Here is a 21,739-nt window from a genome sequence, read left to right on the forward strand (position 1 = left end):
TTCTGATACCAAAGAAAAACTGAAACTAGGAAACTCAAAGCTCGAGAAACAACAATGCTGAAATACTGCACAGCGACATGTGATGAAGAAATCTCTATTCTTTAGGGAATATTCAACGGGCTATCAAATAGAGAGTTGAATTAATATATTGAATACATAACTCATCAATTTATAAGCTGATTGCAAGAAAACAAAGATCTGCAGGCCAAAGGAAATGAGCATTTGCAATGAAGCCGTGCTGGAATAAATATGACCGCCTAAAACTGCTTTCACTGAGTGGTGCCTCTGCTTTCTATATCTCAATGAGATGCTTTTTCACACCGGAATTCGAAATGGACAGCTTGAGAATGAATGAAAAGTTGCTGTGGACAAAAACGTATTTGGATACCAAAGCCTTTAGGGGTGTTGAAATTAATTGTTTCTACGATGCGGATGTGGACAATTCTGCATCGATGCATAATAGATTATAGCCTACTGACATTTCTCTGACGTCATTTGTCGCATATACGCCCTTCTATTCCTAACTAATGTAGTTAACTAATGTTAACAAATGAAACCATACTGTAAAGCGTTACCCACATACTGTCTCTTACTATCCCCAAACTTTTGAATAACACTATATGATCTGCTCAACCACAATAATGCAAACTATGCCAATCTGAGTCCATCTGTGGGGTTTAGCTCCTCTATTGGTCAATTATGCAGATACACAGGTCAGAGTTTGTGCACAGCCAAACACAGAACATCTTTGTATAACCTTTCGTTTCCGCTCTCCACCCACATTTGATCATGCATATAAGACTTCACCTTGAGTTATGCGTGACCACTGGTAATGTGAAAGACTTACCTTGAGTAAAAATCACCATGGTTACAAGAAATTGTAAAATAGCTGAGAAAAGTAAAGTTCGGTTACACTTTATATTGATGGTCTTTACAAAATTACTTTTAAAGGCCACTGTCTATTTTAGTGGTAAAAATCGAAATAATTTTGATGAATAAAAACAGTAGCAGTTATGACAGTAATCATCTGAATAAGCTAGCTAACTTCTCAGAATCTCTAGTGCAGAATGTCAAAAAGTCCATGCTTGTATCATCATTATTATTATTATTATTATTATTATTATTATTATTATTATTATTATTATTATCATCAATGTGGCAATCTTGTTATTTTGGGCACCTCTTTACTCAGAAATTGCCATCGGTCAAACTAATTTATATGTCCATACTGAGCATAATTATACAAGTTTTGAAGAGGGCTTCTCAACAAAGAACCATTCAACTCCCCCACTCTACTTTTTCTAAAGAGCATTAGTGTTCTTCATAGCAGCACTTATCAATTATGTAATGGAAACATCTTACGAGACTCACAAAAGATTTATGTTGTGGCATGTTCTCCATGTTAATATCGAGTCAGGGCTGTAGATCACAGCACATAGATAAACGTTGATCCTACAAGGGCAGTTAATGTAATGACCATGCCAGTCAAGTGCTTATGAAGTACAGCCCAATTTCCCAAAGTCCATCTCGGGGATTTTGCCCAGTAACACATAGTGCCAGTTTAAATGGCTAAGCTGATTGCATTGCTTCAGCCGCTGCCACAGAACAATTAAGGATGTGACATCACATCCAATAGTGTGCTAATGTGCTTGGCTGGATGTATGATTGCTTGATATTACTCTATCGTCCTCAGGGCTGGGTGAGCTTCTGGGTTCGAGTCTGGATGCTGTAGACACCATCTGGGCCGCGTATAGGGTCAAAGCAGCAGCGCTGTCTGGGAAAATCGCCAGAATCCCAAAGGTACAGATTCCCTCGGTTGCAAATATGCGGCACTGAACATTGTCAGCAGTGGCATATTGATTTTATGTATGCGCCTTGCTTTCTGTCATGATGCAATTTTCTGTCAAAGCACTGGCAGGAGAGCACCGGTCCAATTATTGAGCTGGCATGTTGCCAAGCCGCCTTAACTACATCTACGAAGAGCCCAAATATATCCACTTTCCAACATACCTTTCAACCAAACACACAATTTTTATGCAGGTTATATGCACAACACTACTGTTTCCTTGCTTTCCTTGTTCCCAGTTCTTCACAGTTCACAGAGTCACTTTAAAGCAAAACGGTTCAATTGGCCAGCAGCAATATCCAGACATGCAATTACACTGGAATGGGAAAGTACTGAAATGTATGTAATTGTTTCATGAAATTACTTTTCAAGTAATGTGCTTCTTAAAGCTGCAGTCCGTAACTTTTGGTGCTCTAGCAGACAATAAACAGAACTGCATGCGTCTTGCGAAAGAGCTACTTCTCTCTATTTATGTCTATGACGAAGTCACGCAGGTACTGGTACGATCCAAGCAATCTAAAATAGTCATCCTAAATCACTACTGTACACCTATAATAAGTGTTTATATTCTAAGGCAAAAACACGGTTTGGAAAATGTATCATGTACTCGCTCATTATATACATTTTGTAAATTTTGAACACAAAAAAATTACGGACTGCAGCTTTAAGCCCAAATCGTGTAAAAAAAGAAAGAAGACAAAAACATTTTACATCCTTACAATTTAAGATAACGGCTTTCGGCTTTCCAACGTTAATAACAACATTATTCCTGTGATAACAAAGGTGAGTTTTTTTCAAGATTTTTTTTTTATTATCAATCTTGAAAACAATTGTGCCGATTCATATTTTGTGGTAACCATTATACATTTGTTTAGGAATATTTGATGAATATAATGTTCAAAAGAACCGCATTTATTTTAAATAAAAATATATGGTAAGCAGAGTTTGAAAAGAACTTTTTCACTCACCAGCCAATTTGGTTACTAAATTTTGAAGTTACCAAACAAACATATTACAGAAGGTGAAGTCAATACACACATAGATTTGTTCTAAATCTTTGAATTTTAATGAGAAAACTTTGTGATTGACGCTGTGGTGCGAATTTTAAAGACATGGCGCTGCGTGGCATTTGCTCAGTGTGCAACCCTCTTTACGCATTGTTTTGCTAATGTTTGAGGCTCCTTTTAGGGGAAGAGCTCTGATAGCGATGCCATGCAATGTGATAGAACATAATTTATGAATCATAACCCGCAAAATTGGCTAGTGTCTTGATATGCGTTACCAGCAACAGTTTTCACCTGCATTTGGTGGGTTGGTGGGTGTTCATTTTAAACCCTGTTTATACTTTAGTGTCTCTTTTGATTAATTTAATGTGTTCTTGCTGTATAAAAATATTTTTCTTTATATTTCTTTTAAAAATAAAATCTTTTGAATGGTATGTTTATTGTTTTGTCATGCGTTTCTGACAAGGCATAAGTATCCGTTGCATGTGGATAACCAATCACCATAAGTGATTGGATCACATATGGTGATTGGTTATACACATGCAACGGATATTAATTCCAGGTGTAAATGGGATCACAGAACCACAACCACAGTTCTGAGCATACTTTTGAGTGTTTTTATTGAAAATCAAAATGTCTGAACATCATTCTAAGTTAACAAATCAATCCAAGCCCGAAGCCAAATTAAACGAATGCAAACCATTACTACCCCAGGTCTATTTCTACATTTACCAGCGTTAGCCTGTTTACTTTTCAATTACACCTTCTGCCGAAATCAAATGCAGTTCTCAAATGGGCCCACTGCTGTATGTGCAGAGTGAAAGGTGAGTCATTAGATGTGCCTCAGTGGTCGAGTTTTTATTTGAGTCTCGTCGGAATGAAAGACACTTGACTGATAACGGTGAATCAGATCAGCCTCGTCGATCTCAGCCTGGGTGAGTTGCTAATTAGAAAAAGGCAATGAAGAACTATCGTAGCAAGATTAAAGAAGGGCCAGGAACAGGCATTAATTGCACTTCTGTGACAAGGCAGTGGGAGAAAAACACTCACGCACACACTCAAAGAAAGCCGTGCGCAGTATCCATGTCTTCTGCATCACTGGCTGAAATGTCTCTCTGTTTTACCCAACAGTTTCCAGTGTGGGCTGTCGTAAATGGGTGCTCAGAGGGATCAAGCGTGATCACTGAAGGTAATTACATCTCTTACAATGTGCCATGTGAACCCAAAGCCATAGGGACGTTTGCTGGGTCCCCCAGAACTTTCCTAATGAACAAGCATTCAGGTATAAAGATTAGACAAGCAATTATGGTCTACTTACACTCTGTTGCTGGGAATGATCTTGTAACCGTCCCTGAACCATGTCACCTGTGGCCGGGGGAAGCAACTGACCACTGGGGAGTTGAGGATTGCGGCCCGGCCCTGTGTCACCGTCTTTCTTTGGTCATTATCTATAAAGTCGCCCATATCTGCAAGAAAAAAGTAAGGGGTGTTATTACAACCATGGGAGAACCTTTTTTTCCCCAAAACAAAGCCACCCTGATGATACATTCAGGACAACAGAGGCTTTTGGTACAAACTGCAGAGGTGTTCAATCAGAAACATTTATTCAAACATTTATTCATGGCACACAGCAAAGCAAGATTGCATCACCATTCAGAACAAAAGAACTTCAAGCACATTGTGCTTTGATTTTGTTGACATGCTGTAATTCCAGCAGTGCAGTTTTCGCATCCGAATTTAAAGCTCTCATTTACGGGATGAAAAAGCCAAAAACAACTGTAGCCATTAAATGGTATTCCTAAACCGGCTCACATTTTTAGCAAATCAGTTACTGTAATGTAACTGTAAATGTAAATGTACAGTTACAACAAACTACTGTTGTAATGTTGCATCACCTAAATAATATTCATAAATATATTTTTATAATGGATCCCCTCACACTTCTCAGATTGTTCATAGCGCTCTGCTGGGAATTGTTTTTAAATTATATACATGATGTATGTGTACATTGCTATTGTTCTGTGATGTAAACAAATGGAACAAACAAGATGGCCACCAAGTAAACTGACTAGCCTTAAAAGGACTTTGGCATACTTCACTTAATAACAAGCAATAATGTCTGCTGGTTTGATTTGGGAAAATGAGGAAAGATGATCTTAAAACAATATGAGAATTTTTTTTTGAGAATGTGCGAGTTAAAAAAAAGTGAGTGAATGGTCATGCAATCAATCTGTGTCTGCCTACCTGCACTTTCATTAACAGCCGTCCGCAAGCACGAGAGGGGCACGTGAGCAGCACATATTTTTTCCGCCGTGCATGTTAACCAATAAGTGCATACACACTGGGGGCAGGAGCATCGCGTGAGCGTCAATCGAAACAGGGGTTTTGATCAGAGTCTATTTTTGCTGCGCTGCTCCCGCTCAATTAAAGTGAAATCACACTTTTTTGATGGACAAAACCAATATGATTTCCCACAAAAAAATGCTCAAAATGCACATAAGAAGCATGTCTGTGTTTTAACAATAACTGGAGTATAAGAAAATTAAGAATCAAAAATATTTATAGAAGATTTACCCATTTAAACTTGTTTTTAATTATTCAGTTTGGGTGAAAGTATGGTATATAAAAAAAAAACGACAGTAAACTAGACAGAATATATGATATATACAAACTTTATTTTAGTTTATTATTTAATAAACAGACAGGTAGCCAGGCGCTAGCACTACCCAAATCAAATCTGAGTTTGAGTTTAAGGAGGAGGAGGAGGGGGGGTATCCATAGATTTTGCGGCCTTGAAAAAATATCAAAGTATGACTGAAACAACATGATCAGAGCTGTTTTCTTGGTTGTGTTTGTGGTTTTCCATTTATACTCCATGTTAACCAAGTTTCAAGACAATCAAGTTTATAAATGAACATCTTAAAAAAACAAATATAGTTGTCTTTATATAGAAATGCTAATAGCTTTGGAGCCTCTGCTGTGACGCTGTACAAACGCTTCCAGTGTGAATACTCTTGTGCGTCTGCAGCTGCAGTGACGATGTAGTTACGCTGACGCGAAGCTCAAGCTTGCACTGTGAGACTTATCTAAAATAAAAAAAATGGGTGCTACCTAATTGTAAGTTAGTGTGACCAACTGAGAAATTTAGTCGCACCAATGTGACCATTGGGAAGAATGAGTCTAGAGCCCTGAAGAATGATTTCTCATTTAATCACTGTGATAACTCCATCCTGGCTGAATGTTTATCCGAGTAAAAATGTTGGAAGCATCTGGAACAGTCAGTCTGGGTCATTGTGAACCTTTAAAGCATTTTATAACCGCTACAGTAATGGTTCAACCCATAGTCAGCTTTCTCCCACAGCAGTCTTTTATTCTTTCGTTGTGTAAATCCTGCCTTATTCAAGGCATACCTGGGAACCTTTAAATGGTATCACTCAGCTCTTCACATGAGAGTGCAAGAAAGATAAACTGTTTTTCCCATGCATTTACAAAGAAGAGTTTTCAAGCTTCGCAAAGGATGCAAAAGCACCATAAATGTATCAAATACAGTATGTATGGACCTGTGCATTGTTTAGATGTCTGTACTTCCATGCAACAGTTTTTGCATTAATGCAATGAATTGATCAAAAGTGACAGTTAAGACATTTAGAATGTTAGAATTTCGAATTCTGAAAGAAGATTTCGATTTCAAATAAGTTAAATATTTACCACGTTTCCACAAACATATTAAAACATTTTAACATTGATAATAATAAGAAGTGTTCCTTGAGCAGCAAATCAGCATGATTTCTGAAGGATCACGTGACACTGAAGACTGATGATCATAGCCAACACAGGATCAAATTTTAAATACATTTTAAAATATATTTAAATAGAAAAAGAGTTATTTTAAATTGTAATAAATTTAATTGTAATTTAAATTTAAACTTCCCAATATTACTATTTTGCTGTAGTTTTAATAAAATAAATGCAGCCTTGGTGAGCATAAGAGAAAAACATTAAAAAATCATACCGACCCAGTAGTGTGTGTGTGTGTGTGTAAATACTGTATATCTGATCTACCACAGAAACTCACATGCCACTTGTATCTCGGCTCTTTTCTGGAGTAGAGCACCCATCCTGTTTCTCACCACACACTGGTAAACACCCATATTGGAGCGTCGGAGAGAGGAGATGGTGAACCTAAGAGAAATAAAAAAGAACCAACCACTTTAATTCAAATCCCAAAATGGAAAAAACAACAACAAAACAACAGTTCCCTGCCATTTGCCAACAAATTCAAGGATTTTCGACTCAAATGTATTCCCATTTAGAGGGGTTGGGTTTAAAAGGTTTCCCCTTGCAGTCACAACTATCCTTTTTTCCCTGCCAGTTCACACATTAGCGTGAGCAGAGCACATGGAACTCCTCTCCATGCCCAGCTATGATGACGTATATCAGGTTTCAGCCAAAAGGCCACTTCGACTAAAAGCAGAGGTGGTGAACGCTTTGGCATCAAAAGCTGTTGACATTTCCGAATACGCTGAATATATGACTAATGCACTGTTGCTCACTACTTAGCCGAATCTGTTTACGTCTCTGAAAATGCCACCTGGTGGGTTTGTGCATCTCGGTGGTGGTTTCCCTCCATCACAGGAACTCAATAGCAATACCGGGGCAGCTCTGAGCATGCTGTTTAGGTGATGAAAGATAATGAGAAAAGCAATACCAATTAGAGCAAACCAGCTCTGTAGATGGACAAAATGCAGAAACACTTGACATGAGGAGTTGCAAAGATGTGAAACACCTACTTTAGCATGTATACGACTCCTAAATGGAGGATAAATCAAAACATCTAATGTAAAAGTTGACATTAACTATGAATCAGGTGTCAGCAATGCACTTCAGGTAACGAATGAAAGCATTATTTGTCTCTGAAGAGAGCCGGCCAGCGCTGCAGACTTTTCTATTAAGACTGAAGGAATCTGTAGGGCCAAATCTTCAGCAGCTTTAACACTCCGCACGTCTGAGGAAATGTTGAATGCTAACAGAGGCTGTACGCTGATTAAAAAAGGTCAGGCTAAGAGGCTATCATTACTGAGAAATTAAACAAATGGCATGGAGAGAACTCAACTAGGAAATTATATGGTTGATTAAATGTACTACTGCATAAACTAGAAGAATTTAGAAAGAAAAATGCTAATGTTTGAATGCACTTCACTTCTAGTAATTTCATTTCCTGATTAAATTAACGTTACAGGTTCAATACAAGTTAAATGTTAACATTAATGTTTAATACAAACATATATATTTTTTCTGCAATCATGCACTTTTGGATGAGCATTTTTTTCTTAAGGTGTGCCTTTAGCCCCATTGTACCCTACCTGTTGGACACATCTAAAACATGTAACACTTATTTAAAAATAATAACATTTTCATATTTAAAACAAAAAAATCTTTATATATGTTAGGGTTTTTCAAATTCCAAGTTACTTTCATTAAACACTACACATTATTTAAGTAATGAGAAAGATTCCTGAAACGGATCCATAAAAAACAACAGCAGAATAAGAATATTTTTCTAAAGGTTAATGGTCATGTTTTGAACAACTTTAATATACCTGCCACAGACAGTGAATAAATGTGCTGCTTGTACAGAAGAAAAGCTGCAGGGGAGATTAATATTGGACTTTTCGTCTCTCATATTAACCGTGAGCCTCTGCTGTTCTCTCTCCTTGTAACCTTGAGACAGTTCTGAGCAGGAATTCATCTCTAGAAAGCCTTAAGATGAAAGCTGGCACCCACTTGTACTCTGGGGAGAAGGCTGTGATATCTGTGTTGTTGAGCATCCATTTGAACTCCAGAGGCCAGCTGCCCTCCGCAAGGCAGGTCATGACCAGACGGTTCCCTTCTAGGTGGATCTCTGGAGGTCCCGGTTCCGTTTTGAAGTAGGGGGCCACATCACCTGCAGGCAGACATGAAAGAGGCACAGTTAGTAAAGGTGCGAGTTCGCTGTAATGCTACCCTGACCAGGCGCAGGCATCATCAAAGATGAGGTCAATATGCAGGAACATCACTGGTTCCTCAATTTACAACAACCAGTGCCGTCAACTTTGTGGAAATCCACGTTCGATAGAGACGCCTATTTATGCCCATTCCTCAGTGAGAGCAAACAAACAGAGGCAATCACGCAAAGGTTATCGTAACATGTTCCTACAAAGGCGGAGAAATCTTTCATGACAGCGCCGGAGAACCAAAGACAGCCAGCGCCAAACCTTTTAAATCCTCCATCTGCAGATTTCGACACACTTCACAAGAGCAAGGCTCCGAGCTTTGATTTGAAAAAAGAAAAGAAAAGAAGCCAGGACACCTGGGTGCAGTGAATCTGACTTCTGTCAGCGGCATTGCTGTTTCCCCTAAAGCTCAGACAAATCAATTGTGCCGTGCAATGGCTCTTTTATACAGAGTATAAACCACCTGAAATATGTAAGCGAGAGAACTACGGCTCAGCCGATACGCACTCACTGCAAAAAATCATTTTATGTATCATTTTTTACTGGAAAGCGAGACGAAAATATTATCAAAACATCAAAAAGATTTACTCGAGAAGCAATATGGTGTGATCTGATGTTTGTTTTAGAAAACAAATTTTGAATTAACAGTATTTTTCTTACCTCAGTGCCAAAAAAAGTGCTTTCTAATTTTAACTAAATGTACCGTAGTTAAGATTTATGCACACAATATGTAAACACTATTTTTCAGTGCAAATAAATATAAACTTAACATAAGATATTTTCTGAAAACAAGTGTTATCTTATAGCAATAAATGAATACTGTGTCAGGGATGTTTAGATATTTTTTACTGGTAAACAAGGCACAAATACTGATCAAGAAAGCAATGTTCTATAGTGCATTAGATATAAAGAGGCTTTCTTTTTTAACCTTGGCCTCTACATATTCCTGTACTACATGTAGAAAATGTATTTGTTTATAAACAAATTCGTTAATGAAAAAACATTAAATTGCAAGCTCTTTAAATTGATTATTTTGCATTTATACATCTACATTCAGAAACAGTTAGCTCATGTGCAGGTTCCTGAATTGCTGTGTTTCAGTTAAATGGGCGAAATGTCAAGGGGTCACAAACTTGCTGTAGAGCACATGGTGTAGAAAGTAGACAGATGCAGCCGAGCTGTTGTGGAGAATACCAATGAGGGCTTTAAAAAGGGAATGAAAGGAGTGAAAGGAGGAGATGGAGTCCAAGAGCCAGTAAGACTTCAGGTGACAGCTGAGAGAGACGTAGTGTCCTTGAGGTCAGAGTGATTGTGACAGTGAGGGCGAGGAAAGATGGGCATTGCTTTATGGCCGTTTTATGGGTTTACAGTTGTCGTCTCTCCAGTATGGAGGACACAAACTGCAAGGACCTTATATGGAAGTAGATTTCCTCATTTTTTGGGGGGCTACGATGAAAATTTATGGGCGAAAATTTAACATCTTGCCAATCACGTCCCATCCTAGAACTCCATCTCTGGAGAGTTAAGATCAACTAGCTCATGGGTATTCAATTCAACTTCCACAAGATCCAGCCTCTAAATTTCACTACTAGCAAAGGTAAGAACAATCTGAGACTATTTAAGGAACCCATCGCTGCGTCCGAAATCGCATACTGTCGGAGTAGGTACTATATTTGAATTTGAATTTACTTTGCAACCGTTAAAAAACTAAGCTCTATATCACATGGATATGGGTAGTATGAATGAAATTTGGATACTACATCCGCCATGTTGTTACTGTTACTGTTGCTTCGCTTCACTTCCATTCATAAATCCCCTCCAGTGGCCTAATGGGATAATAAAGGGTCCACCCAATACGTACTTCAGAATCTCGGCAAAAGTAGTAGGTCATCCGGCGACTTTTCGCATACTGTTTTTTGAATACTATGTATTGGGACATACTATTCCTTTGGTGTCCTGTTTTTTGTATACTATACAGTAGGGATGCATTTGATTTCAGATGCAGCCCATTAGTTGCACAGCTATGAAATTAAATAAGCAATAAGCATTTTATGAATATACATCCCAGAAGCATTTCTAGGATTTTCATGGTTAGGGAATACTAATTGCAGGGTTGATTTTAACACATCAACCCCCTACATGAGATGTGGTAGTGATGTATGATTTCAATATACTTTATGTGTAAAAGTATATTAAATTTGCTCAATATTACTGAAGGTCTAAATATAAGAGGTAGACACATCTTAACTGGCCTACATTCCTTGCAAAACATTAAAATTCAGTTCAATAATATATCACAAAAATGTTTTCTTGAGCTTGAGGGTTTGCAGCAATCAAGAGCTATAGTAATTAAAGCAAACACTCAATGTTAATCATGGATAATGATTCTAAGATTAATCTCCGACTGTGCTACACCTGAAATGTTCAGTCCTCCTCTTCCTTCCTCTCTGTCTCTTTAGTTGTACACCTCAGAGGGAAGTGATGCCTGCAAGCTGACACCTGCTCATCCTCTAAGACATTTAAATCTCCTAAATCTAAATTGGGGGCCAAGTATTCCCACATGGCATTTAACCAAGAGTAAGGCAACACTGAAGGAAATGCCTCAACTGCCATGAAGATGATGAGGAGCTCTGATTCCCTAAGAGTTCAAAAACAGAACCCTGCTCGTGTTGTTCTTTCCTTTTATTTGCTATAAACATCGAACGATGAGCCAGGCTTGACACGCTTCTTATTTCATTCCTCCTGCACCGACATAAAACCTGCAAATGTTAGTAGCCTTATGGTTGGTTGTAAATATAAAAAAGAGTAGCAGGGAAACCACGCACCCAAGTTTAATCGTCCTCACCGGGGTGAAGAGCACCTTGTTAGAAAGTTTCCAGACGTTAGTATCATTCCATTTTTCATTGGACGCGTTTCACTTCTTTAGCTAGCAGCTCTCCTCTGACAGCTTGATTCGGGCTCTCACTCATTGTGCTTCTTATTATTATTCTTTGATGGTGTGAAGATGAGGGGGAAATGCATTTTTAATTTAATTTAGAGGGACATATCACAAAAAAGCAGGATTTTCCCTTCTCTTTTGAAAAAGAAGAGCTCAAGTACTATAACAGACATACTCTAATATTCACAATTCAAAGCTTTCTACAGAGCATATGGTTTCATCACTGACTACGGTTATGATATTATCAAAATTACACAAGTTGTTAATAAAATATGCTATTTGAACATTTAATAAAAAAAGCTAAATATTCAGAGAAATAAGAATTTTAAATACAGCATGTACAGTAGTGGCCAGAAGTAATGTCTAGCTTTGGAAAATTGATATCTTCACCCTTTATTCAAATATTATTAAGAATTTGTTAAAGATTTTGTAAGCATAGTTGTTGTCAGGAGTCAGTTGTTTTATTTGTGATAAAGCAATGAAACATGCCAAATTGTGCAGACATAATTTTTGGCCAGGCTGTCACACATTTAAATTATAATCACATGCAAAAACAAGAGAGAACCAGTGACATATTTATAACTGATTTTGTTGTATTCAATGTGTTTTTTGGTGTGATCTTTTTTTTCTATGCCTTTTTTGGCATAGTAAAATAAAACCTGTAGCTGTAGTTTACCCCATTTTTTTTTTTTTTTTGCCAAATAATTTTGTTAAATAAATACCTTAAACAAGTTTAGAGTTTTGTTCTTCACTCATAAGGCACTGATATTTAAAATATTTAAAAATAAAAATTCCTACAATTTATTGGTTCACTCTGACTTGTAGAGTCATTAAAAACAATCCCCAAACCAATCCCATCCAGACATCACTTTTGGCCACTACATATTTTTAAATCAAGAAAACATTATTTTTTTAATTTTCAAGACAGTAAACAATCAGTAATAAAATTAAAGAATTTAAAGAATAGGAAGTTCAAAAGACGAGCATTTAAAAACAATTATAAATCTTTTGTAAGTTTATAAATATCTTTACTGACACTTTTGACCAATTTAATGTCTCCTTGCTTAATAAAATGATTTCTGATAAGTAAATAAAAATATCTCGCCCCAAATTTTTGAATGAGACTTTCCCACAAAAAAGCACACCTTCAGCTTTGAGGTTTTGTTGTTAGACTGAGGAGAGAGGTCAATCTGTAATGTCATGTGACTTCTCAAGACACTTATTTCAGTCATTTCTCTGAAGCAGTTGGGACATTTTCTGCATGCTGTTCAATCCAAATAACTACCCACATTTGCATATCAAAATCTATTCAGCATTCTGCAGCTTGCCCTATAATAGCAATTTATGCGCTCTCTCCCTCTATCTAAAAGACTAGGATTGTGAGTATTAATTTACATTTCAATATATGAAAATATACAAACAACATAATTATTTTGTCAAATAAATGATGTCATCAAACTTAAACCCCTGGTATTTAGTGAGAACCATGAAGTATGCTGGTATGCCGCATTTAAAGGTACAGTATCGAAAACAGCCCGTTTACTCCTGAGGGCCAGAGAAAGGGTAACTAAATTACAACCTATGAATCCTCCACTAACATAAGTGGACTTTAGAGGACAAATAAAAAGCTCCGCATTTGTAGAATGTGACACCTTTAAATCACTTCTATGTTTGATTACGCCTCAGGATACAAAAAAAAAAATTTATGGTCTAAAAAACATACAATTTGCACTCACTTTTCTTCAGAGAGTGTGTAAAGGAAATATCAGTGGTGTATACAAGGAAAACCTGTCACAAACAAAAGTGACACACTCATCATGATGGGTTATCTTATGTTTGCAACTAACATTGTCCACCTTGATGAAAAAGGCCAAAGAAGGCCTTGATTGTGTTAGTATAAGTGTTGTAAGTATCCACAGCGAAACACCAAGAGAAGAATTCACAATGACTGTACGTCGCTCTTGAGACGTGCTCTGTTTGATATGCTGTGGGAACATCTGTCCTTGTGAATACCAACGAGTCCTCTACAAATTCTCATTCAGATAGGATCAAATCAAGCAGACAAAAAATATGAAGGAGTGGAAAAGAAACAAGTACAACTGCACCGAATCAGTTCTTCACCTCCCAGTAAGGAAATGAAAACATCCTCTTCTGCTTATCAATAGCCATGTTTGCATCCATCTATTTTTATGCGCATTATGGGATATCGCATAAAAAAAATGTAAGCACGTAAACTTTTTATCCTAAAAGAAAACATGCGCATGGAATGCGCATGGAATCCACTAAGATGGAAACACTGAATAAATTCCTTAGTGCGCATCGAAACAAATTAATGTGACTTTGCAACGAGACGATATAACTGGACTCATTGCACAGCATCTAAAATACTGTTTTGGTTGTTCTGAAACGCCAGGGCAAAGTCTGTCGTCAAAGTGGTTCAGTATAATACCCTCTCAGAAATCTCCCAAACAGCAGGCATTCACCTCCGAAAGCAAGATAACTTCAATAATTTAGTATATGCAAAATTATTATATACAGTGGCATTTCCTACTGCAGCAACTTCCATTTTCTTTGCGATATTTAGTACAAGTTTATCAGGAAGTGACGATTTTGTTCTTTGGCTCACTGGATGGAAACTTTAACTGGATGGAAACTTTAATTGCAAATTTATGCGAGATTCCAATTTTGCGCATACGTTAAATTTGCAACTTTGGATGAAAACATAGCTATTGTCATAATAATACACCATATGCAAACATGCCTCGATCAAATTCTAAATGATTGTTATTAAGGAGTATAATAACAGTAACTCAGTTAAAGGCAGGAAATCTCTTTGATGTAGTTCCAGGCAGATGAAACCTTTTTAAGCATGCTACGTCTCGAGAAAGACCCTTCCCATCTGCTGCGGGTCCCTGGGCGGCTCAAGCAGATGCCTGTTAGACAGGTAGTGTGTAGGCGTCTTTTCACGTCTACTCCACCTTCCCCATTTTGCCAGGTGTGCTCAATGGAGCCTTCACTTTCCATTTGTCTGTGCATGAAGCCGGAGTGGCAGTGTGGGGCTCATCAGCATTCTGCCTCTCCAGTGGACTGTACCACTGCAAGACGACTTCAGGAATGCATAAGCAGAGACCAAGAAGGAAATTCAATTTGTTGGGATTATTATCAAAGATGAAAAGTTCCGACAGCAGACAGCTTGGCTAAAAGTGGATGTAACAGGTCTGCTCCAGGGCTGATGGGCTACGTTGATGAAATCGCCCCTGTTTTTTTATTAGCTACTTCTGCTTTCCTAACTTTTCCTGAACAGGAATGCAAACCTGATGGAGGGATGACGCAAAAATCGAACAAAAAGGGGAGTAAAACTATGCAGCAACTTTTATTATTTCAAATCTTTGCACGATTTCAGCTTTTAAAGGCTTCAAAAATGGCCCTAAAAAATGATACATGTACAGTATGCGCTGAACTTTCTAACAAGAAACTAATTATGTCGATCCTAACAATAATTTTTGCAATATTATACAAAATATTGCTTTGAATACAGCCTAATAGAGCTGCTGCTACCCATTATGTTGTTTAAGGGATAGTTTACCCCCAAAATTTTAATTCTGTCATTAATGAGTACTTACCTTCATGTCGTTCCATACCCATAAGACCTTCATTCATCTTCGGAACACAAATGAAGATATTTTTTATGAAATCCGAGAGCTTTAAGTCCCTCCATTGGGAGCATCGCAATTTACACATTCAAGGTCCCGAATGATAGGAAAGACATCATTAAAGTAATCCACGTGACTCTAGAGGTTTAAACTCAATTTTATGAAGCGAAGCAAGTGCTTTGTTTGCACAATAAAACATAATTTACCACTTTATTTAAAAAAACATTGACCTGCAATCCAGTAGGGGGAGCATTTTGTAAATATAGAGGTCAATTATGTTGTTGTTGTTTTTTGCGCAAATAAATAACTTGCGTCGATTCATAAAATTGAGGTTAATTTGATAAAATTGAAGTCATATGTTACTTAACAATACAATGTAATAAAAAAGTAAAACCTTTTATTGTAATCTAACGCTAGCCCAGTTAGAGCTAGATGACAAAAAAAAGTTATTTCAAATGTAAAATAGGCAGAAAAAAGCATCCAATAAATATACTGGTAAAAATACCGGTAATGGCATTGACTACTGAAATTTAGATATTGTGACAACACTACTGGCAATATACCACCACCGACGATCACTTTACATTCCTTGTCAAATCAAGGACCCTCTGCAATCATTTGTAAAGTCAGATAAGCAGATAACAGCCTCCCGATGCCGGTTACTTCTGCACTCCATGGGAAAAACGGGCCTGCCTTCTGACTCTTAACTCAATTACCTTTAAAAGGGCTCCTGGGAGCACTAGCCTGCTTTTTATCTGTCAGTCTGTCTGGGGGAGTGAAGCCCACACACTGACAATCAGAGTGGGTAAAACTAGCTCGTTACCATCCATTTGATGAGCTGATTGTGAATCAAAGCGCTAGCCAGGGCTTTGAACCTGAGAGCACAGCGTCTGACAAGATATGATACATCAACACATGAAGAAACATGCATGCAAAGTTAGTTAACATCCAACTGCATACTGGCAGCAAATTATGCAAATTATGTTGATAATGACAGGGAATGTGAGACTTCAACTCAAAAACACGCTTAAAAGATTTTAATATGTGGTGTTTGCTAAGAAAAGTGTCACTACTGCTACTATTACTTGAAAACAGCAATGTGCTTAAAATTACTCGAATCACTTTAGCAACACCCTAGCAACTATACAGTAGCATGCTTAAAGGTGCAGTAAATAATATTTACAGCTGGTTATTGAAATGTTGTTTCCAAACAGTTGTTTCCACTGCCCCGTCCCCCTACTCGACACTGACACGGGTTGCCAGATTGAGGACACGCAACAGGAACAAGCACAATTGACAATGAAAGGTGACAAGCCTTACACTGCGAGTTGATCAGCTAATCTATCTGCGTTTTAAAATGCCTCTGGTCATAGAGCTTTTTAGATGAATACCAAGGCTTTTTAATGTCAGGTAGAACCTGTGATCTCTGACCATCTCTAAGCAAGGCTGCAATACGCTGTGTTCTCCACCAACTGGCATTATTCGAAATAATATAGGGTAAACTGGCAGTCACACAGGCCAAAACAAAAGCAGACATTCTGACATGGATTGCACATTTCAAAAGTAGAGTAACTTTCTGTAGCACTGTTTTTCAGAAAAAACAAGTATGTAAACTTATGTTTCCTAAATATCTGCAAACCTATTATGGTATTTTCATGCTTTAGTGCTGTCAAAAAATTACATTCACACCTTTAAAACTGCTGACAACACTTAAGAGACCACCTCGAATCACCCTGCCAATCAGATCAACCTAGCAAACATACAGCAACATGCTACAAAACACTCCAGGGATACTGTAGTCACCACCTAGCAACACCTTAGCAACCACCCAGACCCTAGCAAACATACAGTAGCTTGCTTAAAACCACTGACACCACTTTAGAGACCACATTAAAACACCGTCAACCACCAAGAACAGCTTACTAAAAACCACTAAGAACACCTTAGCAATGCCCTGCTAACCACCCACAACACCCTAGCAACCATACAGAAATGTGCTAAAAACATTTAAAACAACTTGCATTTACAAGCACCACTATACGCAGAGCATCTAGTTTTTAATGATATCTAATGGAATAATTGAGTGCTACAGTATCTGTGCAGTTCAGTTCCATCTTAATGTTAGATCGGTGTTAAATGAACAATAATTGCTCCTGAAAGGATAAACGAAAGGCTGATTCTCTTAAAGAATGACAATTATAGCCTTATCTTCAAAGGTAGAAACTTTTAATCTAAAAATCAGTGTGGTAAGCTTCGCTCTGCGTGTAGAGTGAAAGTTAATGTCTTTCCCTTGCCGGATGACACATGAGGATCATTCTTCAGCCTGACATTGTCTGACAGGACAGACGGGGAGCAATCAACCCTGTCTACACAATACTGTGGATATTTCCACTCAGAGTCAACCACAGATGGACAGAGAGAGACACTGGGATTCACCCTTAATACTCACTCTGTGACGTGAAGCATCTTGTTCATGAGAGGAACCAAGTTCAACCACTCTGATTGGGTAACCTGAGTGAGCTTGATCAGATAAACTCTATAAAACATGAGATGAAAGACAGCTCCTCAACTAGTAATTGATACAAAAGAAAATAGAAAATAGGATTTGCAGAATGTAACTGCCAAATTATTGTTTTTTGTACCTGCCTTAAACTTGGAAAAAGGGATAGTTAAAAAAAATGTCTTTGTCATAATTTTCTCAATCTCGTGTCATTCCAAACCCAAGACTTTTGTTTATCTTTGAAACACAAATGAAGATACTTTAAATGAAACCCGAGCAATTTCTATACCTCCATTGAAAGTCCATTCCACCAAAACTGACAAATTTAAAAAGTTCATAAAGTCAATCTAATTGATTTAAATGGAACGGTTTTACCCAAGTCTTCTGAGAAGACACAATTGCATTATATGTTGAACAGATTTAATTTAGGCTTTCATTCACATATAAACATTGATCAACGCACATAGAGCTTATCAAATATGGTAACAGAAAAACATATGGATTTCGTTTACACTCTCTTTATGAACTGTCAAAGTTTTGGTGTAATTAACTTTCAACAGAGGTACAGAAATCACTCAGGTTTCATTAACAATACACTATTGCGTGTTTCGAACATGAACAAAAGCCTTATTGGTTTGGAGAGAGTAAATGATGACAGAACTTCCATTTTTGGGTAATGAAATTTAACCATTTAGTGGCATTTTCAATAGTGTCTCAGTTTTTTGATGATTCCCAGGGAAAGCAAGAACTGATAAGAATGTAAGCAAAAAAGGTGTACCTTGAAATGCAGTGTAAGTCGCTTTGAATAAAAGTGTCTGCCAAATGCATAAATGTAGTGTATTAAAGATGTTTCCTCTACCATTTGTTGACATAGTATAAGTACAGCTATAAAATTAGTGTAACAAAGTCCAGATAAGTTTTGTCTTGGTACCGGAGGAGAAATGTTTTCAACGATTTGATGAAAAAAGAATTCACATTGAAATCTCAGACTCTTGATTGCAGATGTGGCAGATATGTGCACAATTCGAGAAATTATTGAGATCTCTTTTGAACCTCCAGAGGAGAGAAACATGAGGGTTTTTTTCCTCAAGAGAGAAAAATCTGTGAACTAGAAGACTAGCAGCAAAAAAAAGATTTCTCTTTTATTTTTCCTCATTGTTCTCTAAAGAGAAACAACTGATAATTTGCTATGCGTGAATTGAACAGGGATAAAACTTTGTGTTAGCATACAGTTAATGCAAAACCTATTCAGTGCATATTTTTTATGAAGAAGTTTATGAAGATGTCCAGATATGGAGATTGTTTTACTTGAAGTTCAATAAGATGCAGGATGCAATTCAAAAGTATTTTTTAACAAGTTTATGGACCTCAAAATAAAGTATAGTTTTACAACAATTTCCATATTTCACTACTAATTGAAAAGCGGCTTGGTACATTGACAAACAAGAAAATTAATTTAGCTAATATAAACTGCAAGAGCAAGCCTAACTATTTCTAATGCGGAATTGCGGATTACGGTCATTATTATTATTTCCACTTGGCCACCGAACGGAAGATTTAAACACACGTCGCCACAACCGTTTCACTCTCGAGACATCAACAAACTCATAAAGGAACAGGCAGAAGATCACTCACAACAGAGTGCAGAGGGGTGGTGATGGCGCAGTGGATAAGACACATGCCTTTGGTGTGAGAGACCCGGGTTCGAATCCACTGTGAGACATCAAAGTGTCCCTGAGCAAGACAATTAGCCCCTAGTTGCTCCAGAGGCGTGCGACCTCTGAAATATAGCAATTGTAAGTCGCTTTGGATAAAAGCGTCAGCTAAATGAATAAATAAATGTACAACAACAATCGCTCAAATGCGTGATGGTTCCGTGATAATCAAAACAGTCATCTCCCTCTCTGTCTATCATATACATAAACAAGTCAAAAATCATCAGCATTTAAACATTCAAACATTAATAATGCAGCAAATCTTCGCCCGTCCTATAACGAGTTCTCAAGGCCCATAATCATAAGCCCACTCACACACTCTCAATCCTCCACAACACTGAGGTCAGCTTGGATTCTGCTATCTCTGAGACACTGCAGCTTTCTCACACAACTCTTCAAAACCAGCTAGTCTGTCCTACAGCTTCCTGAATCGGGTTACCTTCTGAATACCAAACAAACCATGTACATTTCCATTCCCAGCCCTTAAATGTACTGCAACTGTTCCGTTGAATATCGGTGTATTTGTCACATGATGTTTACAGACAAGTGCAAGCGATTTAACGGCATATTACAGAAACCATACTGAACAAATAACACGTTTTACAGTATAATAAACACACATAGCCCCCATGAGACAAGTAAAATATGCCTTTTTTACAGCTATTGTGTCACTTTTAACAACAATGGCTGCACTTAAACATTGTGTGTAAGCTAATATCAGTCTGTCTTTTCATTACAAAAGAATTTTAGGTTAATCACCTCCCTGGAATATTAAAACCCAGAAATATTGGTATGGGGGAACTTGCTTTCATGTTCTTCTGTTCTGTGTTATGCTTATTTTGAAGGTTTTTCTTTTTTGTTCACATCATGTTTTTGTTCAGCGCTCTCTCACTAATTGTTTCCAGGTGTGTGTCATTAATTATTCTCATTAAGTCATTAGGCCTTGTGTGTTCCTCATGTTTGTCTATCTCTGTTTGTAGTGTTTGTTGAGACAATGGTTTCTCATGCTTTACGTATTACAATGATGTATTTGGTTTCCTCGGGCTAGACTTACATTTACATCCTTTTACTGTTGTTGTTGAATGATGACAGTGTGAAGTCCATCTGCTGGATACATTTAAACCACTGACCTACATGCCATTGATACCATTGAACACTGAACAAAGAAATCAAACTTCAAAATTGAAGACTTGTCAAAACAAAAGACACATGAACAATAAACCTCGGGTCTCAAAAAAGAAACGAAAAAGTTTGTATGAACACAACTGCTTATAAGTTTAGGGTCACTAAGATTTTTTTAAAAGAAATTAATCATTTATTTTATATTTAATACTTTTATTTCTGAAGAATTACATGACACTGCAGTAATAGAGCTCCATCAGGGTAGCGCCATATTTAATTTTTGACAGGAATGAAAATGAGGCTGTACGGCATAGAATACAATGTGTTCAATGGATTGAAATGTTGTTTAACAACATACCAAAAACTTTCCATTTTTTCCAAAAACTTTCAGTAGACAAAAACTCAATAAAACAGTTTTGAACGGTGAAAATTATGTGACCTAGGACCTTTATACAGTGCTTTCCCTTGTAAAGACTGTAAGTCTGTCCCTCACAGCCTCATTTTGATCTGCGTTAAATTCAATATGGCATCTAACCGGCTTCTGAAATTTCAGCTTTGCCATCACAGGAGTAAATTACATTTGAAAATATATTAAAACAGAAAGAAAAGCAAGAAAAAAAATGCTAAATGATATGATTGTCATTGGGATGAAAAAAAAAATATATATATATATATATATATATATATATATATATATATATATATATATATATATATATATCAGTAATAATAATGCAAAATACACATCTGTGACTGGTAAGAAATATTAATATTAATTATTTAAGTTCAATTGTCAGTGGCAGTCGAGGCGAAAAATTACTTTTGAACCTTGGGCAGTAAAACTGGCCACTGTGTTGCCACATAACAGCACTATGTTGCTGTAGAAACACAGCGTGAATGCCAGTACAGTAACCTCTCAGATGCTGCTGTTAGTCTCCCACATGTTTTGAGCCCACAGAGAGCTTCTG

At 37.2% G+C, this 21,739-nt stretch overlaps 1 protein-coding gene across 2 annotated transcripts in view; it reads right to left on the bottom strand.

Annotated features, from left to right (window-relative positions):
* Positions 1–21,739, bottom strand: part of sdk1a (sidekick cell adhesion molecule 1a) — a 391,713-nt gene that overhangs the window by 195,547 nt on the left and 174,427 nt on the right. For both annotated transcript variants that reach the window (XM_077213331.1, XM_077213330.1), the window contains exons 2-4: positions 8,635–8,794; positions 6,926–7,032; positions 4,169–4,316 (exon numbers count right to left, since the gene is read on the bottom strand). In XM_077213331.1, the coding sequence (XP_077069446.1) occupies positions 4,169–4,316; positions 6,926–7,032; positions 8,635–8,794 (415 nt within the window). The remainder of the gene's footprint in view (positions 1–4,168; positions 4,317–6,925; positions 7,033–8,634; positions 8,795–21,739) is intronic.

The sequence above is a fragment of the Siphateles boraxobius genome, unplaced genomic scaffold (genome assembly GCF_051911475.1).
Source record: "Siphateles boraxobius isolate OS27281-9 unplaced genomic scaffold, OSU_SipBor_1 66, whole genome shotgun sequence".
NCBI classification, from domain to species: Eukaryota; Metazoa; Chordata; class Actinopteri; order Cypriniformes; family Leuciscidae; genus Siphateles; species Siphateles boraxobius.